General features: G+C 44.2%; 1 protein-coding gene across 7 annotated transcripts in view; it reads right to left on the reverse strand.

Annotated features, from left to right (window-relative positions):
• Positions 1-27769, reverse strand: part of SH3PXD2A (SH3 and PX domains 2A) — a 245823-nt gene that overhangs the window by 48037 nt on the left and 170017 nt on the right. For all 7 annotated transcript variants that reach the window (XM_071446391.1, XM_071446390.1, XM_071446389.1 and 4 more), the window contains one exon: positions 22344-22475. In XM_071446391.1, coding sequence (XP_071302492.1) covers positions 22344-22475 — 132 coding nt within the window. The remainder of the gene's footprint in view (positions 1-22343; positions 22476-27769) is intronic.

Here is a 27769-nt window from a genome sequence, read left to right on the forward strand (position 1 = left end):
TGCCAATTCATAACCTACATTGTGCTCAGCAGGGACATACATGGGCAGGAGGATCACTGCCACGCCCCAGAGGAGATTACAAACCCAAAGCACTGTTTTCTCAAGGGTTTTTCCAGGCTTCTCTAAAATTTAGAAACTTAGACTTGTTACTATATTTTGTTCAGTGCAAAGTTAAACTAGTCCCATTTGGAGCAGATTATGGAAAACTGGAAAAAATAAAAAAAGGAGAAAAAGATTTGCCTTTTATCTTCATTCATCATGAAGTCCCAGACAATGAGTAGAGCTTGTGCAGGTGAAACAGAAGGAGGTATTGATCTTTAAGGAAGGGGTAATTGAGATCATCCATGCAGACTTTAAAAACACAAGCAGGAATAACTGGGGTATCTGTGTCCGTCAGCTCCAGCAAAAAGGTGCATCAGCAGTGCATAAGAAAAGAAGGTAAATAGCAAAGCAGGTAAATAGCAAAGTTACTGAGGCAAAAACCTCAGGTAAGACAGCTTCCTCCCAGCTCAAAACCACTCCTATATTGCAGAAAATACTCTCCATACAGCCAAGTAACTAAGCATTAACTTCTACTCATTCTGGCTTAGCCTCTGGATACAAAGGGTACACAGTTGGCTCAAGCACCTTTGCAGGATTTTTTTTTCACTACATGGCAGTAAGCACATGATTTCCTGCAGCTCCCTTAGTTGCCTCACCTTGGATTTTGACTTTAAAGACTGATGTTTAGGCTTTGGTTGCTCCTTACAGACTGGAAAGGCAGGCTACTCAGAGCAGAGAATCACTGTCCCAAGAAACCAGAAACACCTCACTGAGTTAGTCCTGCACTACAACATCAACAGCAATGTTTCTATTAACACCCTTCTGATGGAAAAAGGCCACGCTGTGGCAGCTTCAGATGCTGGTCTGCCTCCAGGAAGGTACAGTTAAGTGCACAATAAGTCAAAGTCCCAGTACATAAATATTTTCATTTTCTGACTCTCCTTTCTGTCTCCTGAAGCTTAAACAAAGCCAGAGCAGGCACTAAGCACAGATTTGCTGTCAACAATCAGGGAAGTTGATCTTTTGATGCTAAATAAAGGTTAGCAAGGCAAATTAATGACGTGAGATACAGAAGAGCTGTCAATCTCCATACATTTCACGGAGCTGAGAAAAGACAAATAGATCATTGTGAGGCTTATTCCTTTCCATTAGGAATAAATCAACCATGAAACAAGGGCAAGAGTAATGCTGTCCTTGGGCAAAAAGCTGAGATTTGCAGACCCTCTATTACAAACACACATGCATTACACAATACAGCACCATTTAAACTAAATAAGCAGCACAGTAAGGGATTACCTAAACCTGCTAGACAGATGATATAGAGGCACAGTGTTTATCTTTTCAACAGGGAGTCACTTAAGCTTACCCTATGAGTGAATGCTAGATTAAACCCTTCCCTCTCTCCAGCACAAGGCTACCAAAAGAGGAAATGCTGGACTGCCTATAACTACACCTGGCCAGAGCCTGCTGCAAGTGCTATACTTTGATGTATCTCCTGCTATTCCCCAATCGCTCTGAAAACCTTCAACAGAAAACCTTCAATGCAGGCATTTTGCAATCTTGCACTTTTCAGGATCTCACTTTTGGCAGACTGATGGCTTTTTTAGGGGTCGTTTTGAAAATGTTAAAAAAAATTTTCTTTCCCCTTCTCTCAAAGCACATTGATTTCCCCTTCTTGCTTTAGGAAAGGTCAGTGATGGAGCACAGAGACTGCACATTCACTGCAAACTGAGAAAGAGGATGGTCCTGCAGCTGGGGAGCTGGCCCAGCTTTGGGGAGCTCTCCATAAGAGAGCTGAGAACCAGACCAATTCTTTACGTGGGAGGAGTTTTTCCCTCCCCAGTTTCCAAGTCTTAGTTACTTCCCTTCCCCTCCTCCACCACCCAGATCTGAACAGCGTTTCCTTTGTCTGTTCCCCATGTAGACTTCCATTCTCTGGAGACGGGGCCTAAATGTCTAGCACAACAGGACCCTGATCTCAGCTGGCCCTTAGGCACTGCCATAAAAAACAAACAGATCACAGAAGCATGGCTCTTGCATTGTAAAACAGCCTGGATAGCAAATAAGTCTTTGGATAGGTCTGTTAGCTGACATACTAATTACACTGTTGGAATGCTATGCTTTCACAAAAGCTTGTATGGTCTCAAAGTTTATTCCAAAACATCCCCTTTAGTGATTATGAGTGCATTTGGAAAGGGAGCTGGAGTTCACTGCAATGCTAACAAAGTACATGCAACACTGTACCTCCAGCAACACCAAGGAGGTTTCTAGCACACTTTAGGATGACTAATGAATTGAAGTTTCCTTGGCATGCTTCCCTCCCCGCACATGTGGGCAAGGATTACAGAGTGGAAAGAACCCAACCTGGGGAGAAGAAAAATGCATACTCTTGTAGCCCTTAAATCCCTACTGGGGAAGAGGCTTTCCCATTGCATTTCAGGGATGTCTACCCCCTCCCTTGTTTGCATGGGCTGTTTGACACACACACACACACACCCCTGAAATTCTCAGAGTGCAATGCAGCTCAGCAACACACCATGCCATGCAGCTTGCAGAAGGCCACGACCACACATTTTTGGGAAGGACAAGCATCTGTTCCAGTTATGCACAGATTCCTAACACGACACATGAATTTCTTGGTCTATATTCTGGCTAGCACCTGAAGGTTCAACATCCTCCTGATGTTCCTCCCTCCCATGCTAAGTTATAGCACAGCTCTCCTGTGCTCACAAGCCCTTTTCATGGAGATCATGCTTTCTCTGGCTGAGCCATTTGTCACTGATTGCTAATCCAAGTCAGTGAGTGGGGTTGCCCAGTACCAACACATGCAGCCTTCTAACTGCCCTGCTAATAATCAGGTTAATCCAGATGCCAAACAATAACAGGAACAATTTTTAAACAAAATTTGGAAGTCAAGCTTTACATGGTCCTAACATTAAAATTTAATTCTCTGTTATTCAAGTGGTTAGATTTGTTGGTCATCTACCAGCATATACCACCTCAATGCTAAGATATGCACCTACTTGCTACTCCACACATAAGCTGAAGGAAAATGAAAACTCAGAGGAGATTCAACGTTTGGTCTTCAGAATATTTCTGGCCTTTAGCTTCTGAGAAGCATCATTAGGGGAGACCAGTGATTTTCCTATATTTGTTTGGTTTTTTTTTTTAATAAATAAGAAGAAGTGTGAGCGAAGTGTGAATTCAGATCATTGCTTCTGTGCCTGTAGCTGTAGCATTTAAAATGAGATCAATCAAAGCAAATGAGATGCCTGTCTGTCTTTAGCTAGAGCCAGTCTCAGGAGCATGGCATTTCATTCAGATATTGCAAAGGACTTGCAAAAGAGATAAGGTATTGATTAAAAAGAAAAGTGGCTGATGCACCCGCTGCTCACTCAGGCAAGCTGTTAAGTTTGAAGAAAAGGAACAAAATGAACTTTGGTTTGACTCCTCTGTGCCTGAAGTTACTCTGCGATGACGATTCCCTGCTGCCAACGCACACTCAGGCTCCGAGAGCAGGAACGGTGGTGGCCAAGCCAAACACACGCGTGGCTGGAGAGCCTCGCAGCAGATTAGACAGCTCTCCTTTGTACCAATACATGAAATACATCTGGGGCACCCTGGCCATGTTAAGGGCACATTCCTTGGCTGAGCTGATGCTCTTTGAGCACCGCTGCAGGCACCAGGGAGGCTCATCTCTGGAGCACTGATACAGCACTTCCAGCAGCTCCCCAGGATGGCAGATGGAGATCCCTGGGAATCAGACTTGTGAAACAGCCCTGAACCGTTGATATTCTCACTCAGATTGTCTGAATCCCAGTGTAGTAAACATGCCAAAAGCATCCTTACTCTGAATCACAACGAAATGCTCAGTAAGAGGCTGGATTTACAGAAAGCCAGCTGCAAGCAAACACAGTCCTTGGTCACAGTGTCCTGAGGAGTCTACTCAGATTAACAGATAAAACTTTATGTGCAAGTCCAGTTCCCGCCTCAAAGTGCAGTACTTCAGTCCTGCTGTGCATCTGGAATCAAGCTGTTGCCACTCCAGACACAGTAATTCTCTAGAGGGTCTGTTCTCCAGAGACACAGGGCTGCAAATAGCCCATTTCTCAAGGGGTTTTTTTTGGTGGTTTTCAATTTCTTTTAAAATATGCTGTTGGGGTTTTTTTCTAAGGGAACAGAAATATTATAAATTGTTATTATAGTGATGGTGTCATCCAATAAGAAAATAAAAAGATATACAATATGGAGTTCCCTTATTATCCATTTCCTGAAATATCAGAACATTTTTAATCACTTTATACTGGCCCATGAAGAAGGTAGGAAAATTAACAGAGTCAGAGTTTAATGGCCAAACCCAAATGAAATGTAACAGGCCTTTGAGTTTATACACCATAGCTTTTTCATAGATTTAGGAGTAAAACTTTCAACTGTATACTCATGAATGCTCAGTTTAACATTAGTAATACAAGTTTCATCACTGCTCATGTAAATCAGAAGTAATTTGATGGGGCACCAGAAGATTTAAGAAGAAAACGGACATCTCTACCAGCAGGGAGCTCTTGTCCATGCAGGACAGCCTGACTCCAGCACCTTCCAGTCCTCCCTGTGCTGCTCTTGCCAGAATGTTCACACTTTGCAATGGTTTCAAGTTTCCAAATCTGGACCTTTGCTGGATTTTCAATTTTCATACCTCCCCATGCCAGCAGGAGGAAAAAAAAAAGATTCTGAAGAATTTTAGTTTTTCCAGACTGCATACCAGGTTTAATTCCTTATTCTCTGTTACTATTGTCTATAAGCTCACTTGACAATTTTCAACTCTTCAGATTTACAGCCATTCCTAGCAAAGTATTTCATGCACAAATAAAAGCAGCCATCCTTTTTCTGAAGGCAAGAGGAAAATATATAGAAAGCACACAGATGTTTGGCAAGTACATCAAAGCTAGGCTAGTCAGTACAAAAATCCTCCCCAAAAGCCTTGACATTCTCAGTGCTTTAACAATACAATCAAATTTTAAATATGAACAGAGGGGGATTCCAAATGGGTACATACCATCTACAATAATAAATTAATTGGAAGTGCACAGAAACTTGGACTACAGAGGGCTGTACACTAAATTAGATGTGCCACTTCATTCTGTGAGACCAGGCACACTGAATCTGAAAAAATCTTTTGTTTTTCACATTAATATGAAATTAGATGAGGTTGGCCAGTGATATCAACTCCTGGCCAGTAGGTATCAACTTACTGTCTTTGGCAAAGTCCTGCTCCTGTGTTCTCTGCGCAGCTGGAGAAGATGGTACTTGGCTCCCTGAACCCTGCTGTCCCAAGCAGTCACTTTAGACACTCCTGGATCTTTGGCAAACAGAGATCACTTCACCCTCCAACAACATTTCATAACTTCAGCACGTAATACCTTTTCCAAGGGAGGACAGATGTGCAGGAGTAGTTTCAGTCTTCCAAGAAGTTTTCCATCAGGATCTTAATTTTTCTTTGGCTGCGCAGTCCAAGAGCATAACCACAGCCCCTGCAAGGCTGAAGACAGGAGGCTGCTGCTCGAGCAGAGCCTGCTGCCAACACACCATCCAGCTGCCCATCTGCTCCTCAGGTTTGGAGCTGCAGCTGTGGGGAGGCCTGCTAGCACACAGCTACTCCACTCTTTTTGAGAATTTTGAAAAGGGCATTGTGCAAGAATAGCTTGAGCCCAGCTTGTCCTACAAGGGAAATTTCAGCCAGAGGCCATTATGCCAAACATTTGGGTTTTTGAAGGGATGGAGGGGTATCATATGGAATGGGTGGGGGAGAAAGACTATTTTCTTTTCAGAATGCCACAATCCCAGTTAGAGTAAAGGAACCAGCAATGATACCTATCTGCACTCACAAGTTTGGTTTTGGGTTGTTTTGTTGGCTTGGGGGTTTTTTTTGTTTTTGGTTTTTTTTTTGGTTTTTTTTTTTTTGGGTTTTGTTGTTTTTTTTTTTTAATTTTGCAATCTTTGAAGAGGAGAAGGATAAAGATGAACCTTCTGAGCTCAAAACAATTTCACTCTTGGCATGCCAAAGCCAGCAGTAGAAACGCCTGGATCTTCCACGGTGGCCTGGATACGTGCCACAGTAAAAGAAGGCACTTCACAGTGAGCTGTCCTTGAGGGAACACTCTCCAGATCATTCAGCTTCAGGGAGAAGGGGCTACTTCCCTTCACTACAGAGAGCCCCAACCTCTCTGTGTGTATGTGGACTGCCCCATCCCAAACAGCCAGCAGGCTGTTCAGTCAGCCTTGGGGACTGAGGCCACAAACAAATTGTCATATTCCACAGAAAAGCATCAAATCCATGATGATGTTCAAAATGGATCACTATGGGCTAAAATAGTAGAAACCCTGCAAAAAAGCAGAAGGGAGAAGAAGCTGATGGGGAAGAAGATGGCTGCACCCCCAAGATACCAGTGAAAAGTCACTGGTTTCAGTAGGGGTTTGGAGGTTGAAAGCTGAAGGACAGCCACAAGTAAGCTTTTCAATTGCTGCATCCACCTTAGGAAATGTTGTTTGTTTTTGCAAATTACTATTAGGACACATCAGTTTTTGCTTACTATCCATTCTCTTTTGCCAGGAAACCTTGATGCTGCCACCACATGATTAAGAAGTCACTCAAATTCATCAGAAATCCAACACTCCAGTGTCTTTGGCTGTAGTCACTCTACAAAGAGCGGTTGGGATCTTGTGACATCTGACAGTTTTCCTCTCCTCCAAGACTGACATTAACCAAAAGTCTCCTATTCAAAACAAAACGCTAGACAGAACACAACCCACATTCCTATTTTAGCAAAGTCTGGATTGGAAATGTAATTTCTCATCTTGAACCCATGTGTAGCTGTTTGAGTGTAGTTCAGGAGCCATATGACATTTACAGTTTATTCCTTTGAATGCTATAGAAAGCTAATAAAAGAGTGAGAATCATCGGCAGAATGTAGTACAAAATGCAACACGGAGTAAACTGGAGCAAACAGTGATCATTTCATACCACTGCTGCCCACCAAGGACCTTCTGCAGCACAGAAGAGATACAGTTTTGGGAAACAGCAACTTCATGACAAGTTGAGGGTGAAAACTGCAGTTTTTTGAAGGGAGGCTGGGTATTCTGCTCCCAACCTCATCCCAAGCCTGTTCCTCATTATGATAAGGAACAGCACTTGGATTTTCCAGAGTGGCTGCCACCTATTCAGAAACTGGTCTTGAGCAGAAACAGCCAGGCTACACTGCTGCCAGCTCTTCAGCCCCTGCTTGGTCACACTGTAAAGTCCTCTGCCTCTGAAATCCCTTCTACCAGCCTTCAAATGGTGATTTCTGAACACTCTTGGGCAAAATTCCACCAGCAAAATACTATTGCTTTGAAATAGAAGAGGACAGCCAAAAATCCAAACAGAAATTGAAAGCACCTGCTGAAAAGACTCCACTAGTATCTTCACAGTCCTTGACTAGTCAACACCTTACATTTTTATTTTTAAAACCTACTTCTGTCATGGTTCTTGGACCCTTTAAACCAACATCATCAAATTCCACTACGGATTTAGACTTCACAACGTGACTTCACTTCTCCAAGCACAGAGCAAGAGTCTTGTGAGAAGGCTTCACTTCTGCCAGCATCCACTTCCAAGTTCTCCAGCCGTGGACAGCAGAGAATCCAAACAAATCAGGATAGCTGCGTAACAGCGCTCAGCCTCCCACGCGCCCCGGGGCCTCCTGGCTACTGATGAATTCTGTGAGCTCTCAAACAGAGCTGGGCCCATCTGCCTGCCTGCTGGCTCTGAACTGCACAGCCTGGGCCACCACGGGCCATGCCCGCGCCGTATTCCCTGCACATGGGACAGGAGGCATGGCTCAGTCATTTCAGGGAAGATTATGAAGCTGTATGAACACCCAACTAAACAAAAACCTGATATGGTCCATCCTGAGAGATGGAGAGGTGCATACAAATATTATGCCCAGCCGGGCACCCAGTTATAAGAACTGATAGAATGATCAGGGACCACTTATTGACTTGAACAAAGCTGATATCTGGACCAACTCACTGGCAAAACTGTACAAAGTCCAGTCAATCAGTTAGTTAATCACTGTCTCAGTGCTGGCATTCTTGAATGGAAAGAGCAAAAGAGCAGAGAAAGGTGGATGGAAAACATGACTAGCAATGCAACTCATTTTCCTCCTCCCTACTAGAAGTCAACACAGACAGTAGAGACCACAAGAAGGAAAAATTAAGGAACAGAGAAGAGGGCATGACAGAAGGATACATCTGAGTAGCAGACATCAGGAAAGAAGTCTATTTAAACTATCCTTTGCATTTCAGGCCACACAGCACCTCCCACAGCTAATGCACCTGGACCGCTTTCAAGGATGCTGGCCACACACTGCTCACATAAACTTCATGGGATTAACACTACAGCCTGTGGGATGAATCATTCATATATCTTTCTTTTTTTATCCCACATTAAAATCTCAAAAGGAAGAAAACAGTGGCTTGCTCATAACAGATTTTCTCTCTCTACTCTCCAAAAACATGCAAAGGGCTTGTTACCAATAGGATATGCTGGGGCTACAGATACATTCCAAAGGAGTATGTAGCACCAAAATAAAAGCTCCTGAGTTTCTTTACATGGTTAGCTGTACTGTCTTCTGCTGTTCTATAGCTATTTGTTGTATTACAAATAGAAGCTGTCTGTCTCAAGTGTGAGCTGGCCATTGGTGAGCATTCAGGGGAACTTGCCTTACTGGGTCACTTTCTCCCAGAAAGGGGGTCTATTCAGCTTCAGAAATCAAAGATAAGTAGTTCTGACCTCAGTTACAGCTTCAGTTGAACAGTTGTGACTAAAGTTGTGAAATTTGCTTTCTGAAGTGATGGTGTTTTTACCAATCTAGGTGAGGCTCCACTACAGCAACTGAGGCTCCTTCCTGCCAACTCAAAAGAAAAACACAAAGTACCAATGGATGGTTTGAGAGCCATTCAGTAGTGGTTTGGAGGTTGAAAGAGAGAGCTCTACTTTTTAAGTGCAATTCTAGTAAATCCACCAAGACCTGATAATGGCACAGCTTTAGAGCTACGGAAAAATGCCTCAGCATCACATTGTCAAGGTTAAAGTAAAACTTCAGTCCCAAAGAAACACAGTATTTTGATTTCCTTAAACTGAGGAACATGCTGTGTTACATTTCCTTAGATTAGAATGTGCTCTTGACAGAAGAAATTAGAGAAGGATTGAGCTTTCACAAAAAATCATTAATCACATTAGGTTCTTGACAGAAGGTATAGGCGATCAGTGAAAAGAAACTGGAGACACAGCAGAATAAATGATACCCAGGGAGGAAGTCACTAATCTCCACCTGCACTCAGTTATCCTCCTTTCAGATCTTCCGCCCCCATGCACATTTAAACTTCCACCAAATTTACCTGGGGCCACTCACGTGGTCCATTCAAGAGTCTGCCCAAATAAGAGGCAAAGAAGAAATAGAGGAAGGATTATAAGATTTGAGAATATGGAGGAGAATTAGTAGGTTTGGCAAGTTTCAGCTGTAGCAGATGGTTGTCCTGATGTACCAAGGACCTGGCACTGTTTGTCTGCAGAAGCCAGAGTAGCTCATCTGGCAGCCTGCAGCCATTGCTGAGGTACAGGTGACTTTAGCCCAGTCATTATTTCAATTCCTGTCACTGCAGTGCCTCCAAGATACACTTGCCAAGGGCAAGTGCATGCCCAAGCACTCAGCCTCTGCCACATCTACACATAATTGGTAGAAAAAAGGCCCTTGTACAACTCAAGTGCACCATGCAAGGAGGTGGCTACACTGGCATTTGTCACAGTATTACAAAGGGTGGCTACATCTCATCTGTAATGGAAGTTTCTCTGAAACCACCAGCGTTTTCCCTCAAATGTCTCTACACAACAATTCCCAGTATCCAGAGCCAAATTTAAACCAGTGTCAGCAGGGATCTTGCAAGACATCCCCAGAACCATTCAGATCCCGAGATCCCACATGCACATTCTCCAGACAGTGTCCTTATTGTGGGATGCTGGTTTTTGTTTGGGATTATTAGCTGGGGAGTCTCTGGGGTGGCATGGGGAAAGCAACACCCTTTCATGTGGCTGGCTCTCAAACCTGGATACTTCTGTGAAAGATACTTAAATTCCCAGCTCTCAGTGAAGTGGAAAGGTTCACACGCCAGCCCCAGAAGCTCACTTCTTATTTTGAAGCCAACAGGCTAACAGTCCAGGAAGTGTATAGTCAGCTCTAAAAATACAAAGACATCTGGAATGACCAAGTGTGTAATTTAACTTGTAGCTGGTACAGGAACCAGTTTTGCTTGCTGTGTTCAGGAGGAGCAAAAGAGGCATTTTCTACAGGACTCAGTTAACCCATTTGCCTGGCAATGAAAATAACATCCTATTTCTGGTCATTCTACTTTTATTCAAGGACATCTTGGTCACAGACTACTTGAAGCAAGAGAATAACTTGCAAGCTCACCCTGAGCACACAGCTATCCTGTAATTTTAATTCTTCATACTCTGCAGAGCATTCCCTTCTCAGTAACAGTAAGGAATTTTAGACAGAATTAAGAACAAAACATCAAAGAAACTGTCCCTCAGACCCCTGATCCTGTTTTCAGGCAAACAAGCAAGCTTCACCTTCCCTCCCATGAGTCAGTGTGTGCAGTCTTGTCCTTGCAGACACCCAGAAATGCAGGCTATTCTGAGTGGTTTCCAGGACACTGAATAAACTGGCCTTGAGTTTAATCCTAGGGTTTCAATGGTCAGTGATGGATCTTGCCAAGTTCACATTACCCATGCTAAATCTCCAGCAATACTCAGTTAAGACAAATGGGTTGAGTCTCTCCAAGCAGCTCTGCTCTTCCTTGTGCATGGAGGCCTCCAGTAACAACCAAAAGCTATGAAAGTCCATGTGGGAGAATGAAGTGTCATCTCTGAACCTACCAATGTTCAAGCCAATGATTCAAATTTAATGTTAGATGCTGTTCTTCCAGCCTTAGGGTCACCACTGCATGGAGATTTACCCTGCAACGCCCTCCCCATCACTTCCATTATGGGCGTGAGTAGGAATCCTGGTTAGGGCCTTCATAACTTCAGTTTCAGCCTGCTGGAATTTGTCATTCCAGCTCTATTCCAGGTTTGGTCCCTAAGAGGGACCATCCTTTAAGAAGGATACATTTCACCTGCACATATGGTCAGGTTTGAGAGCCAGAGTAGCGCCTCAAGGCCTGGACATCGAATCATGAAGGTGTCACCTTATCCTCATCAGCACAGATGTGTGCCTGACAGCATTGGTCTGGCTAGTCAGGCTGCTGCTAATCACGAGAAAGCAACTTTCTCTAAGTACCAAACCAGTCTGTGATTCTTTAACAAACATATGGCAGGTGTGTTAATAAAGGAGCAAAGTGAAGCTCAGTCTGCAGCCCGAGTGCATCCAGCACTGCCCTTCCTCTCCAGGGGCTGGGAGACAGGATTGCATCACAGAAAATCCCACCAGCATGCTGACCAGGAAGAGTGTGCATGTGATGGGAGAAGGATCAGCTGGAGGCCATTCTGCAACTGAATCACAACAGCTTCTCAAAGCAACACGTTAGGGCATCCCAGCACACATTCACATTGCAGGGAAAAATAGGAGATACAGATCCAAGTGAGGTCTGGGAAATACTTGCTGTTATCACCAAGATGAAGTTTCACTACATTGCCAATACAACTGCAGTCCAGCTTCATTTGAAATAAAGTGATGTCCCACTGCATGTGCAACTTGAGATGAAGTCACACTGTAACAAGATACAAAAACCTGAACTTGCCAGTAAATGCAGTAACAAGAAGCCAGCCAGTAAAATAGAGCTCCAAGAGAGCCCATCGCATCTGCTGCCTCTTCTAGAACTGCTCTGGTTAATCCAGCCACAAGCCAACATCTTTCTACCAAAAATATAATTAAACTCTCCACCAACAATGCCAGAAAGTCTGATGTCTCAGCCCAAGGGAGGGGATGGGAAGAGCCAACATGCATCCTTTTGTCATGCCACCCCCTAAACCTCATTGTATTATGGCAATCCTAAGCAAGACAATTACTCCTATAGGTTTTGCTAAATCTGAAGATGGACAAGAAACTGGTTTGTGGCAAAACTGAACTCTTTTTAACATGAAAACCAAAAGCATGGAGTTATGTTGCTGGTCGTAACTGAAATGCGTCTGCTAATGATTAAAGCTTCCATTTCGCTGCCAAAGTATTATTGGAACTGCTTATTTGCTGTGCAGCTTGGGAGAAAAAAAATCTCTTCCATCCTTTATTAATCTTGTCCTCATCTGACACAACAAAAATGCACCATCAGTCTTTTTCTTACTTGGAAAAACAGGCCTGAAAGTCACTCCAAGAGCCAAAGTCTTTGTGTATAATTACTGTCTTGATTAACTAGAACAAAGGGCAGAAAACATCAGTTATTATGCATTAAGTTCAGTATTCTGGGGGCTTATTTCAAGACATTTCATTAACCTGCTCTCTTAAAAGGAACTTTGATATAGAAAAAATCCATGAAATAATTAAAAATAAATTCTTTTTAAGGTTCTTTTGGTTGGTTGTTCTTTTAAAAGCAGTCACATCCTAAGGAATGTAGCTCAAAGGGTAACTATGGGACTCCTTGGAAGGCCTCAGCAATAATACTTGTATCTTCTTGGCCCCTGGTAGTTTCTTGCAGCAGTGCTGAGCTGGTGACCTATTTGGCTGATATAGGAAACTCAATCATTAGAAAGTTTATGCATTCTAATATAAAAAGCAGATTTTCCTTGGAAAGATTTTCTTGGGGCAGGTTTCAGGGTCCCGAAACTGGCAGTGACTGCATAAACAGAGTAGGTAATGAGTAAAGGTTCCAAGAGGGGATGCTATGTAATTTTTTTCCTTTCCACTCTGCCATCCTGGGCTCCAAACAAGGTATGAAGGAGAAATGGGGAGTTCAACTATCTGCCTTCAGCATAGTCCCAGCAGAGGAGGGTTAAATGAGAAGGGAAAGAGGAAGAAACGTGCAGGCAGCTGGAAATTTCAGAAGTGAAGTTTCCAGAGGCCCGGTAGATATCCTACAGTTCAGGAGTAGCTGGATGTGTTGTACAGCAAACTTAGAGGCAGCAAAGCCTGTGTGCCACTGCTCCTCCACCCTTACTGACGTGCCCTGTTTGTCCAAAGCTGAAGCGCCTTTATGCACAGATAAGTCTTCAGGTCTGTGGTTTCAGTGGTCACATCCCACCGTCTCCCCAGCAGAGGGACTAACAGGGCAGTCTCAGAAATCCTGGAACAGATTTCATGCCCACAGCTAGCAAATATGAAGCCCAGACAGGCTTGCTCCTTCTTCTGCTCCTAGAGGAGGTCTGGGGGGGTCTCAGTGCCTTGGATATGGAGAAGTCAAAACAGATGCAGAAGAGAAACAATCTTTGCAAGGGCTGACTTTGATATCTTTTTCTCCCCTTTGAAATACACTTCTTGTGGTCTGAAAACAAGAAAAATCTCCTCACATGCTGACCTGGCAACCAGGACCTCTTTCAGTCCTGCCTGTGTGAAGGCTTGGCCCCAGCAATGGGCTTGCTCTGCTGGCACTTGTGAGGCAGGGGGGTTCCTTCCTCTCTTTGGCCTCTAATTCCCATTTCTTGAGAAATCAGAGAAATGTAGATGTCCTCTAACCTACAATTAGATTGGAGAGCTAACCACAATTAAATGAGTAGTATATTGTTCTCCTCAAGCCAGGTGGATGGAAATTGAAAAGGGAAACCTGCTTACTTCAGTGGAATGCTTACAAGATAGCATGGAAAAAACCCAGCCCTAGAGATAAATATTTAATATACTTGGTGACTTCCTAGTCACAGCAATCACCCTTCTTCTGAGGTGTGAGAAATTTAGAGGTGTGGGAAAGCTGTCCCACAGAGGCATGATATCAGCTAAAGAAAAGACAAATGAATGCAAAAGTCAAAGTGGTTGGACTTCAGATATCTCCACAAAATGGAAAAACCCTCTCATAATTGAACTAGCCCTGTCAGAACACCAGTTGCTCAAGATTAAGACAAACAATGGGAGTAAGATTAGAAAAATGAATATAAACTACACATCACAGCCCAAAACATTTGAAAAAATATGTTCTAGAGGGACAGTTTCAAATTGGAAGCTGTTTTATGTCTTAATCTGGAGATGTTTCTTTAAAACTCTTTAAAAAGTGAACACTACATAAAAGGGATCTGATGGGTAGTGTTAAAAACGAGAATGCTTTAGAGAAACATGACCTCATGACATCTTTTGTGTCCCTATGACTTGTTAATCAATCTTTTCTCTCTATAGGGGAATGAAATGAGGCAGTGTTGCTTGGAAAACAGTAATTAGTTTCTTACTACTCTGAAACCTTCAACTACAAACCCAAGAGAACACCAATACTAGGTAACTTTGCAAGGCTTTATAAACACACCAAAGGTCACTTTAGTGTGACATTGAGCTGCTCCCAAATCAAGTGGGAACCCCAGTAACACAAGCCACAGTCAACAACTCCATCCCAACAGGCAAAACACCCCCAGCAGCAGAGCTCCAGAAGGTGTCCCAGGAAAGCTCCAGTAGAAGGAGGCACTGCAAAGGGCAGAGTTTTAGCAGACACACATATTTCAAAAGTTCTTAATGAGCTTGTCATCAAGGAGGCAGAGTAAATACCAACTGCAATTTGAAGCTGGGCAAAGGAAAACCAAGCAAGGATGTCTTTGAAATGCAGAAGAGCTTCCCAGAAGAGATGGAAATGTCACAGCACAGTTAAAGGCACACTCTCCCCTTGTCACGGGGCTGGAACAAATAGCACCAGCAGAAAGTAGGAGCCCACCCTAATCCCTTGGCACAGTGACAAAACAATAGGCATTTCAGAGGTGGCAGTGGAGAACAACCTTATTTTCCACAGTGATAGAGGACCACTACAAAACAAACAGAGTAGTAACAACCCTGCAGTGGTTCCAACACAGAATTGCCTGCCAAGCTCTTAAACAGAAACAAACGTCAATTGCCATGAAAGTTACTAAGTGGGGCAGAGGAAGCCATTTAGACATCACAAGATAGCAACATAAATATCACAAAACATTCATAATTAAAGAATTTTATTTTATGTAGCAACAGCCCAAGCTGGTGTGGTGATGCTCAAGCAATAGGCAGGCCTAGGAACTTCAGTCCCAACCCCTTATCATTCCAACCTATGTAAGGGCAGCCTTGAACTGCAGCTCAGAGGTAACTACTTCAGAAATGTTGTGGCATGATTCCTTTCTGGGCACAGTGAATTCAAGTTTAACTGTGGAAAATCAAATGCGGGCTTCAGCCATACCAACACGTTTTGACTGCTGAAATAAAACAACCAGAAAAAGAAAGCAGCTGCCATCCTCTTTATTGAGGCACAGAGTTAAAAATTCAACCAGATGAGGAAAAAGGCAAGAAAAAAGGTGTTCAGAAAATATCTTACAAAACAATCACCAGAGAACTCAGGGTAGGCTGTCAAGGGCTGCTTCCAGCTTACTCCATCTGCTAAAGTCATTAGACAGTGTCACCCCACCCTTGGGCTCCCAAGGGCAAGAGCAGAGGAGGGAGGGCTCCTCCTCATCTCCTGCTGACCCAGCTGTTTCTGGTGTGAGTGCAAATTCCCTCCATCCATTCAACATTTAGCAAACAGGCCACTGGAAGAGGGAGTGCCTGTTTGCAGGGTTGGTCAGGCACTGTATTCCCAGAAAGGAGCTGATTTCCAGGAGTACTTGGCCAGAGCAAATCATCACATCCAGGTTTACCTCTCTGCTCTAAGTTTGTCCCAGGCTTCCCTTGGAGCCAGCACAGAACCTGGGTTAGTGCAGATGTTCCTCCTATCAATACTCCATTTCCATTGACTACTTTAAAACAGGTAGGAGCCAGGTACCCAGGCTCCATCCAGAGACAGCAGTTTCCAAGACAGCTAAAATTTAAAATAAAACCCATCCTTTGCAGCCAGATGCACCAACAGGATCCTTTGCATATACTGCTGCAGAACAAAGCAAAAGAACAACCAGGCTTGATCGGTGCCTCCAAAAATCCTGAAGACAAAGACACTGCTGCAGTGAGACAAGCAAGTGCCACTGAGCATCCTTCCTCACAGCTCTGAACCTCTGCCTGCCCAGAGCAGCCCTTCTCCAGCCCCAAGCTGCAAACATTTGAAGGAGGAAAGCATCTCTGCTTTGCCAGCATTGTCCCTGTTTGGAGAGAGAACTTCTGCAAACACTGTTTTTTATGACATTAAACAACTTTCCAGTAACTCCTAGCCAAAAATTCCAAATCACCCACCCTGCCTCCTCAGATGGCCTGTGTTTGACTGCATTAGTACACACATTGGACAGAAACTGCAGCAGGGCAGGAACTGATTCATAAGTGGATCAAATAACCTCTGCTGCTGGGCTGGTGCCAGAAAGGCAGGACACATGGCAAGGCAGCACTGCATTCAGAATGCACACTGAAGGATACACACCTTGGTTTTCTAAAGAGGGGCTTGGGGTGGTCCTTCCTTAAACTTGGCTCTCCTTGTTAGAGTTATGAACACTGGCACATACAGCAGCAGCTAGACAAGCTGTCCCAGATTCTTAGTGGGGCCACTCACCTAAACCTGCCCTCTGGGAAAAAGCCAAAGGTGCTAGAGGAAAAGTGTTCAACCTACAGAAGTGTTTGTTTCTTCTCAAATTCCAGGCACAGCTCAAGGACTGACCAAGAAGGGAAGGGGTCCTGTATGAGGGAGTATTTACTTTTTATATCATGACCTTGGTCTCTTACAAGGCTTCAGATTCAAATACACAGACACACTGGGAAGAAGTGGAAACACAGAGAACTGAAGTAGTTTCTCAGAGCAAACAGCAGAGCAAAGCTGGGTGTACAAACAGGAATCAAGTCCTGCATCATATCTGGTGAATTACACTCTCTTGAAATACTACGTGAAGGAAAACCAAAAAAGCTCGCTTTCTAAAGGAAGCCAACACACACCAATTGCACCTGAAATAAAGCATAGTGTTGGCAATTTCTGTGTCTGGTAGCACATCTGACCAGTGGATGCAAAGCTATTGACAATTCACAAGCAAACTAGGAAACTGCTTTTGCAATTTGGTCTAGAGCTACAGTCACATTTGAAACCTAGAAAGCTGCTAGATTGCCACTTATCTGTTAGAATAAACAGAAGTGTACTGGGTTTGGCCAGCTTTTACATGATAATACTAATGCTCAGAGACATTTTCTAGCAGTGCACACAGTCCCTTCTGTGTATAGAGGGGGATCACAAAGACAAGGACCTAGAGAAAGAGCAGCAAAAAAGCAGATGCCAGATAGAAACAGTGATCTTTACAACATTTAAAACAAAAAAGCCTGACCAACACTAAAGAAAGGTGACTAAAAATCAATGCTACTTGCAAAAAGAGGCATGGCAGAAGGGATATAAAGATGCAAGATTGGTCCATGAGTGGCAAGAAACCCTATTTCTCTGTTTCTACTTAGAACACTTTAAGGGTGTGCTTTTAGCCAAGATGCAGCAATTAACTGTGAAAGTAATCTTGGCCCCTTTTGGTACCAAATAAATCCACTTACTTAACCCTGGAAAGCAACACCTTCAAATAAAGGGTGCTGTGCTCCCCATGAAGAGGCAGAAGCCTAACTCCAAAAGCCCTCAATCTAAGAACAGGGAACTTACAATACAGAAGCCAGAGCATCCCCAGGAACTGAGAGTTGTGGCCTTTCTATGTCCCTCTCCTAGGCCCTGACTGCAGCCAGTGAGCAGCACCTGTGGAACCAAATGGTACAGCAGAGAACACTGCCAGGCACACACTCATCTCCTGACACTGTGTGGACAGCCAGCAAGTCCCAGGATCTCTAAGCCAGGACTCCCAGATGAGCAAAGATCTTCCTCAGCACCAAGTCCACAGCCCAGATAAAGAGAGAAAAGCAGCCTCCCTTCCCAGAGATTCCTTTGGGTCCTGATAAAGTTACACTAACCATAATAGCCCTGTTTTACGTATTACACGTACTGTAATGCTGAAAATTGGTCTGCAGTTATGTAATTGCAGAGGAAATGGCTACAGCCCTGCTCGGCCCAGCTGAGAACGCCATCCCACGACGCCTCCACTGCAGGCAGGGCTCCCAGGGGCTGCAAGGAAAGAGCTCCCATCCTGCCTGCAGGCACAGCAGCAGCAGCAGCAGAGGCTGAGGTGCTCGGGACTGTGCTCATACTTCACTGTCTGTCAGGTTTTCCATTGCAAACACTGCTGACAGTTTATAGCTTGACCGTTTCAAGCCACATCCATGCAAAACTTGGCAGAGAGGGAGCTGCTCTCACCCTCCCTCTTCCACCTTAGAGAAATCTGTCAGATTCCTGCTTTAAAGTCACAACATTTCTTTTCTGCAGCAGAAATACATTTTTAAGTCATTCCATGAGGCTTTTTTTGGTTAAGGTTTAAAAGAAGCCTATGTAGTCGACAGACAGGACTTACGTCAACTACTCACATAGTTTTTCTGAAACAACTCAGAAATGTTTAGATAGTGTTGGACAGAGCAGGTTGATTACACCATGCCTTTAAACAAATCACAGTCACTTCTAGCAAGAAACACAAACCCTGTAACTACAGCCCCTTTCCAGACAACATCTGTAGAGACTGTAAACCTCCTTTTTTCTTCTGATGCATTTGTGACCATTGCTACATGCAGATTTTCCTCCCAGCTAAGGAAAAAAAGAAAAAGATAAGTATTCATCAGATACAAAAGGCACACTGGGTATTTTGATCTTATAAACAGAATTAAGGTCCGAAGGACAACTTTTGTTGAGCCAAGATAGGCGTTTGCTGCAAAAACCAAATGCTGGAGCCCGAGAGCTGGTACACTACTAAATAACTTGTTCTGAAGTATAACAGCTTTATTTAAGTCTAGGAAGGCTTGCTTCCACAGTAATTGCAGCAACAACCAGGTTATAGTGACCCAAAGGTTTCACAACTCAGACTGAGGGTTTTGGAATTTTTCACCACATATACTACACTGACCTTGCTCCTAAGTCATAATACTGGACAGAAGTTTGAACTTCAAATAATGTCCAATAGCACAATAATGAGGACAACTTATCCAACTCTTTCAGTGAAAGAGAAAACCAAATGAGACAAGGCCCATCTCCTGTATGAGAAAATTAACACTGAGCAATACTACACAGCAGGCATGACACACTTAAGGTGAAGCTAAAGAAGCTTCATGAAATACCAGATAAGGCTTCAATAAATCAAATACCACATATTCCCCCGCCCCCTTCTACCTCTGCCCCATACACTGGGCTCTGAACAAGCACAGTTTATGTCCTTCAGGAAAGCACACAATTTGGAGGCCAACATCAGAAAAGATGGTAACTCTAGCTCAGGGCCTAGAAGTGTGCAGAAGAAAACACCCAGCAGGATGTGAAACGTGCACCATCATTTGGAAACTGATTGTGAGCTTCCTTATGTAAAAAGCATAGGGACATTTGACCAGAAAAGAGAAGGTGTTTCTTTCCTATGAAAGCCATGCAATAAAGCCAAGTCAAAGTTTTTTCTGCTCCAGAAAACAAAAGAACCATTTAAGTGTCCTTGGCATCAGCAGGCAACCCTATTCAGGCAAGGTTTTAAAATGAAACAGTCATCTGTGTGCCTTTACATATCTAAGTTCCCCAAAGTACAGTTAAACACCCAAAGCAGACATGATATGCTATATACATGTCTGTACATAAAAGGAGGTTCAAAATATTGGCCCAACACCACATCCAACACACACTGTCCAGTCTGAGACGACCTTTCAGCTGTCAGCTAACAAGCTGTCCAGCAGCTCTTCCTTCCTTTCACTGAAGACACTGTCCCTGCTGCAAGTGACATCCAAGTCACCTTGCATCTCCTTTGTATGGATTAGAAGAATGAGCCTAATTTATACATCACAGGTAGAGCTTCACAACTCTTACAAAGCCAACATAACCATACAGTCAAATGAAGCATTACACATGTGCATAGCCCAATAACCTTATTTTCTTGGAAATTATACGCCCATGTTCTTAGGGGTCATAACCACATCTTCCAGGTTTGCTTGCTTACACTAAGCAGATACTCAAATTCAAGCCATAATTTCTAAATTCTGAAAGTTGACTTTCAACAAAATTTTGGTAGTTTCATTACATGCCATCCAAAGGTTCAGCTGTAGCTGAAGAGACAAGATACTGTAATGAAGTCATTCTTGTGGTATCCTTAACCTAGGGAAGAATTAAGAGACTGTTTGGAGTCCTGTTATTGGAATAACTAAATCATGAGCTCCCTACAAGAACAGTCAAAAAAGGCATCCAAGCAAGTGATGCTCTCTACATCACCAATCTGTGACTTATGAGCTTATCTGCTGTTTTTTTTTAAGGATATAGATATTTTTATTTTGTACATATATAAAGAGCAAAATCACAGCATGGAATTCCAGGCTGCAGATTTCCTTTCTTGTTTACAGGGACATTAAGGAATCTGGCTGCCAAGCATCAGAATATGGTTTTAAGAAGTATAATCCAAATTCAAGGATGTTCCCTGAAAAGAGTCCCATTCCAGGATCTACTAATTAATTCAAACCCTGACATTCTCCATTTCTATCTCTGCATACCATGTGGTTCAATACAATGTGGTCTGAACTGCGCAAGGCAGGGAGGCCACACTAAATGAAAACACAAAGGAACTGTAACTGGAATTCAGACGCTTCTTGTATTATTTAACAGCCCAATTAATTCCCTTGGCTCCACAAGCCATTATCCAAGACAAGGACACCATGAATAGGAATATAAGTTGCCACAATATAACCAGGCTTGCTCTGATGACAGGGACACCCACTACTGACAATGAGAAGCCACAGGCTTGGAAAGGAGGATGCTTGTCCACTAGGCCAGACACAGTTCAAGAAGTGAAGACATTTTTCCCTCTTCAATCAAAACTACTGCTGTTAATGGGGCAGATGAGCAGTTTGGTTTCCATTAGTTCTGCAAGTGATACAGTCAGTACCAAGGAGATGGGTATTTCTGCCCACACTACCCAGTGCCTTTCCATACACAATCCTTTTGGACTCCACACGAAGTCACCAGCCAGCAAATGACTGTATCACTTTGAGCCAAACAAGCATGAGGCTCTCATACAACAGAGAAATCACCACTCCATTAAAAGAAGGGGAAAAAATACAATGCATGGCCATCTCTGTGGATAACCTAGCTCTGGAAGGTGAATTTGAACCTCGGATCAGAGCGGCCCAGTGTCCCCAGGCTCTGCTGTGCCCAGCACACTCCAGAGCCTGCCAGTGGAGAGAGCCCTGGATGTGTAGGTACCACAACGTGAGCCTTGGCTTGAACAGATCCAAATGTCAGCAGCCCCTCTGGATGAGGACACACAAGTCACGAGTGGGCTGGAAACCAGTCCTGGACAACAGCTCTGGATTAATACACAAGGAGTGCTGGAGAGGAGGAGGGGAGCTGCTGAAGACAGGCAGTTATTCAAACCAGCTGCTAAGCCACTCCAACCACTCACACGTACACACTCTCCTGCATGTGTTCTGCCCAACTCAAAGCTACCAGGCATCCAAAAGTTCGAGTACAGAAAAGAAATCTATACAAACATTTGCCAAAAATCTCATTTTCCAAGTGCAAGCTGGTTATTCCACGCATGGCAGAAGGGGATTTCATCTTGCTTTTACATGACAGCCTCTGCCTCTCTGCCTCAAAATTCCCCAATTAACACTTCTGCAAGAAGTTTTGAAACTGTGCATGGCCACGTATTTATCTACGCACATTCTCTCCCCTCCCTACTGAGCTCTGGGCCACAGGCTAAGCTGTCAAGCCAAGTTTCATCCCAAGCAATTTTTAAACACTCATCCTATAAATCCTCTGCAAAGGGAGTTAGTAATGGAAATACTGACAGAAACTTGAAGAGACAGCAGGGCAGCTATAGCAGCCTACTATACATCAGCTTCATTAGCTGCAGATCCTTCTCTCCGTCACCTTCATTTTCCATTAGTGTACCTTGGCTAATTAACACACAAAACCTATGAAACATTCTTACAGTAGAAGGCAACATTTGGCCCCCAGCCCAAATCAACATCAAAAAACTTCAACATCCTCTGCCAGACATAGTAACTGTACCAGATGGAGCAAACGTACAGCTAACAAGTAGTGATGAGGAAACTGAAAGCAGAGGAACAAATGCAAAAATCAGACCATCAGAAGAGGGAAAAGCAGCAAATACAACTTACCGCTTTCATTTTTCTCTATGACATCCACGACCTCTCCAGCCTGAAGGCTAATCTCAGAGTTCTCCTGCTTCTCATAGTTGGACACCACCACATATTGCTCCAGGATCATGGGTTCAGAGCTAGCATCAGCACCTGGGGAAGGGAAAAAGCAAGCCGTAAGCCAGCTTCCAGCCATGGCTCCTTGAGAGCGACCTCCGTCCATCCGATTCACAACAGGCCAACTTGTCACCAGAGCCAAGCGAATCAGCAAACAACCCTGGCTCGCAGCATATCCCCAAATGGCTGGCCATATAGAAACAGCCTCCTCTGGCCCACAACCCAGCAGCACAGAGGGACATTGGAGAGAAGAAGAAGAAAAAAGGGGAGGAAAAAAAAATACAAAAAGGAGCCAAAAAAGTGAATTAGTTGCACAGTTTCATGATGGATTCTGAAAATAAACCTCTTCCCAACATGGTTTCCACAATCCTTGCTCCCATTCAGAGAAAAAAATCCTGGGCAGAAGCAGTATAAATCCACAGCTGAGCCATCCCCCCAGTAAACCCAAAGAAGAAACAGCTCTCCCCTTGGCGGCTCAGCTCCTTCTCCACTCTAAAGGCTTGAGCTGAAAGTCAAGAGGGGGCTGTAGATGCCAATCATATTCGTCTGCACTGCAGCCCTTAAATAGAAACACATGAGCGGGGCTGAAAGAGAGGGAGGTGGGGTGGAGGGAGCGAGGGGAGGGCGGGGAAGAGTGTTTACTTGAAACAGAAGAAGAAAAAAAGTCATAGCGCCAGATCGCTGCTCGAACACGGCCGCCCCCTGCCCCCGGCAGCCCCGCGGTTCCGCATTCCCCCGGCAGAGCGGCCCCGCCGGGACGGGGCTCGGCTCCCTCTCTCCATCGCCCCTCTGGGGCCCTCGGAGCCGACCCCCAGTTGTCTGATTTCTCTTCGGAGCAAGGGCTTTCGGCTGTCAGAGCCATTTATGAATGAGAGCAGGCGCTCACGCCAACAGGGGCCACGAAAGGTGCAAAATAATGCTCTCCTCCTTCCCTTCCCCCACATCACTAGTCTTTTTTTTTATTATTATTCTTATTTCTGACTTTTTCACCCCCAAACCGAAATCATGCATTTCGAGGTGGAGCCACGAGGCAGGCACAGAGCAGTGCCAGATGTGGAGGGAGCCCTTGGGCTGCCGCATCTCGGCTCTGCAGCGCAGCACAAACAGACCCTGCGCTCCCGAACCCGGGCACAGACCGGCTGTGCTCGGCCTAGAAACCGCCTTGAGAAGTCATAAGAACCTCTCCGTTTACATCTTTACTTTGTAAGAGCCAACATGCCTTCATGCAAAATTATTTTACAGGTTTTCTCAATTACAGCAGTTTGGGACACTGGCATTATTAACATTTCACATGTTAAGAGGCAGGTCCTGTTGCTCTGGATTAAGATGCTGACTGAAAGGGAGGACAGAAGCAGATACACAACTTGCTGAATGTCCTATTTAATACAACAGGGACACAGCCAGGAGCAGACTTTGGGTTTTCCTGAATTTCTGATGACAAATTGGCTACAAGAGACGGGAAGGAAGCAGCATGGTCTGAAACTGTCCACCAGAAAAGTCAAGGGACTGACAACCAAGCACAGGATGCTGGGTGCTGTATTTCCAAACTCAGCATGTTCATATGTGTTTGGACTGGAGATGCAAAGTGATTCTACAGACAAGTAATTAGCATCCCTGCCAAGAAAGAGGTAAAGAATGCATCAGCCATTAAAACAGCATCCTGTGAAATGAAAATCCTAGAAAAAAGGCAATTAATTCAACTGTTTCCTGAAAGGAAACACTATCACAATGCCTCCCTTTGGACCAGGTTTAAGAAATCCAGAAAATTAGATGACTTCCTTGCTCCCTAAGCATGCTTCTGCCTCTCCTCAAATTACATAAGTTAATTTTCTTTAAAGAGGAGTCATCTCCTCTAGAAGCCTGTGTTTAAGAGATTTAGCTTTTCTATAGATTGTTGAACCCCAGCCAGTAGCAGGAATAGGAGGAGAAGACCATGAACTGACAACATAGAAATTTATAATACAAATTTTCACCATAGCTATCCATTCCAAATAAGCATCATGTTTCTCTTCATGATCAATCAACCTGACTCATGCACTCTGGTTTAAACCAGTGCTAGCTGAGCTACCTAGAGTACATTGAGATGCTTTCCCCTGTTTCACACTGTTTCCCACACAGTCTTTTCTCCAGTCCAGAATCCAGCAGCAGTATAATCTTCCTTCAACCTGCTGAGGCAAGTAATACCTACAACCCCTACTTTGTTTTAGTCTTGAGATAAATACAAGTTTTTTTAACCAGAAACAAAAGCTGTCATGGACTTATGTCTATGCACGTGCACCAGCAGAGAACTCAGTGTGTAGAAAGGCAAGAGGCACCAAACAGTGGCAAGGGGAGCAGGGGACATGCAGGAAGCTAATTGCTAAACCAACAACTCAAATGCCTTCTTTCCTCCAACCTACTAGGCAGTTTTCATGGGACTGGAGTAAGGAAAAAAGACTGCATTGGCTTGCTGGCAGGAGCAGTGTTCATGTGATGCATGTGTCCCTGCTGGGAACAAAGAGAGGACCAGGCTGGCAAACACCCCACCAGCAGCCACAGAGGCCACGCCAGGGACTGTGTGCCAGGGGAATGCCCTTGCCAGGAAACACGGAGAATCAGCACTTCAAATCCACCTCTCAACTCTGCTTCAAAAAAAAAAAAAAAAAAAAAAAAAAAAAAAGGCACTTAAAACAGTTTGGCGAGATAGGTTATATCTGCATTTTCATATCTGAAACCCAGCAGGGTTTCTCTGCCCTGCCTTGGATAAGGTAGTCATTGCAGGAGGATTTCTTTGTCACTACAATGGCTGGAGGAACACATACAATTAAGAGATTGTTTTAACAGATGCTTGTATAACTGCTACAGGGCTCCTATTAAGACCAAAAAAAAAAATAGGGTGATAAATTCCTTGTTCTAGGAAGTAACCAAGGTCAAACAAACGTGTTCATTTACAGCTGCAGCAGATCATGCCTAAAAGGATATCCCCCTTTCAAGGCGTGGGGTCCCTGTGGCTCCTGGAGTGATGGTCACCCAAGATTAGGTACTGCACAATGGGGAAGATTTCAGTAAGAGCAAAGAAAGGAAGAAAAGGAGGAGGAAAAAACAGAGAAACGACTCCTTCCAGCAACCAAAAGCCTTAACCATTTTCTGGGTAGCCTGGTTTGGGTTGCTACTACCTTCCCTTCAGGCACAGTCAATAGAGTAAGGGACTCTAATCGTCCTCAGCCTTCCATCCCCCACAAGCTTTAGATGAATTACTGCTCAGTGACACTCAGGATGCCCACAACATTGCTGCTACACTATGTCAGACTCTCCAAAGGGGATTCAAAAGAACAAGGCAGGCAACACCACAGGCAGCACAGCACCAATTACACCCGCTGCCCTGGGCGCTTCCGCAATTAGTTCAGGTCTAATTTGTACCACAGGACACAGCATGCATTGAAGAGTAACAGCCTGCTCAGTGTGAGCACGCCAGGGGACAGGGATGCAGCGTGGCACAAGTTCCCCAGCAAGCTTACATGCAGCTGCAATGCCACCCTGACACAACAGCCCTACTTTTTAAAAAGCATCTTCAGCCCAGGCAGGAGAAATGGAGAGCAGAGGACAGGATAACATTGATGTGCCAGGTAGAGGTCCCCCCTCCTCTCCCTCCAAAAAAGCAGAATTAGTGTTTTGGTTAAGCTCCAACTTGCAAGCCCTCCCCAGAGCAGAGCACAGATTGCTGGCTGAAATAAGAGTTTGCTTGCCTCTCCATTTCTTTTTGCCTCGAGTCCGTTTCCCGGTTAAAGTCTTGAGGATACCCCTCCTCCTCTCCATAGGGCTCCACTTTACAATCCTCCCGCTCCTCACCTCAGCACTTCTCTTCCTGGGGCGGAGCAGAAATGTCATTGGAGCTTGTCCATGCCCCTCGCAGCTGGCACTATTAAGTGACAACAGTTGCACCCTGTCCCCCTCACCAGGCAGCGAGGAGGGAGCATCATTCCTCCTGCTGCACTCGGAGACCAGCAACTACTGGGAAAGCCTCCTAAATAAGAGTGCAGAACGTCTGTTCCAGCATCCTCCTTCTCCTCCTCCTCCTTCTGTGTTGCAACAGCTAAGACCTATGATGGTTTTGCAATAGCCAAAAAATGAAAACCACCAACTGGACTCCAAAAATAAAATCATCTGGATATGGGAATGTGAGACTCCTGATCTTTGCCAGATTACTCTGTTGTTATCAGGCTATAAACATGTCTGCTCTTTTAATCCATACAGTGCACAAGCTTTTATATTGCTCTTTCATGATTATCAATCAAATGTTTACAGATTAAGACTAAATGAATTAGTACTGGGCTGGTCAATGGAAGTGCTGCAGAAGCAGCCAAAACCACAGAAACGGCCAGTGAACGCCATGGGGGTGAGTCACAGCTGAAGAATCAACTGCAGGTAGTGCAGCCCTTCCAACATGGGCACAGCTGCTGGGGACACGTGCAGAGCCTGCACGCTGGGCTGGCTGGCACCCACAGCCCCCAGTGTCCTGGCATTCCATGAAATAATGGCAGAGCTCTGCACTTCTCCACACACAGGGAGGAGTAACTGCGGTAGCTTGGATCTAGAGCTGCGGTTTCTTGTTAAAGCCAGTTCTTGAAGGGTAAACTTTTATGTATCTCTGGAAAACTCCTTTTGGGGAAGGATGAAGGGAAAAAAAAAGCCCAGAATAGCATCAAGCCTACTTAAAATCCTCAGATCAGTCTAACCCCTTACAGCAATCATACACCCAGCTCTAAACACATGGGATTCCTTCCCCTAAAAACTTCACCTCTTTTCTTTCTTATCAGAAGGACCGCATGACTATAATAAATAAACATTAAAATTGCATGTTTTCTCTAAGCCTTCTCCCCGTGATTCATCCTGAGCTGTGTTAAGATAGAGAGCTTAGTTCCATCTAAAAATTGGGTTAAGTGTGTACTGCACACAAGATAAAACAGACTTTGCCATGTAATGCATGTGAGAGTACACAAGAGTTCATCATATCTCAGCAGTGTTGGAAAAGCAGTTCTTAAAATAACCAGTTCCTAGAGTAAGCAGTGAGATGAGACTAATGAAGCCTGCTACAAATCTCTATGGGGACAACATGGATTCAGATCAAAACTGGGTTTCCCAGTCTAGGATCTCTCTTCTATTCAGTGAGAGAGTTTTTTCCTTGTCTAGGTTATTTTGGATTTTTGTTCATTTTTTATTCTTTGTGTGCCCTAAACAATCAGGGCTTTGACTCATCTCCTAGATAGTCCTGCACTACAGCCCTGCTGCCACTTACCAAAATTCAGACTGTATTTATACATCAATTATTCCTGAAGGTAAGACTACTACTG

This window comes from Agelaius tricolor, unplaced genomic scaffold, assembly GCF_023055355.1.
Source record: "Agelaius tricolor isolate 1412-34295 unplaced genomic scaffold, bAgeTri1.0.p SCAF_22, whole genome shotgun sequence".
In the NCBI taxonomy this organism is placed as follows: domain Eukaryota; kingdom Metazoa; phylum Chordata; class Aves; order Passeriformes; family Icteridae; genus Agelaius; species Agelaius tricolor.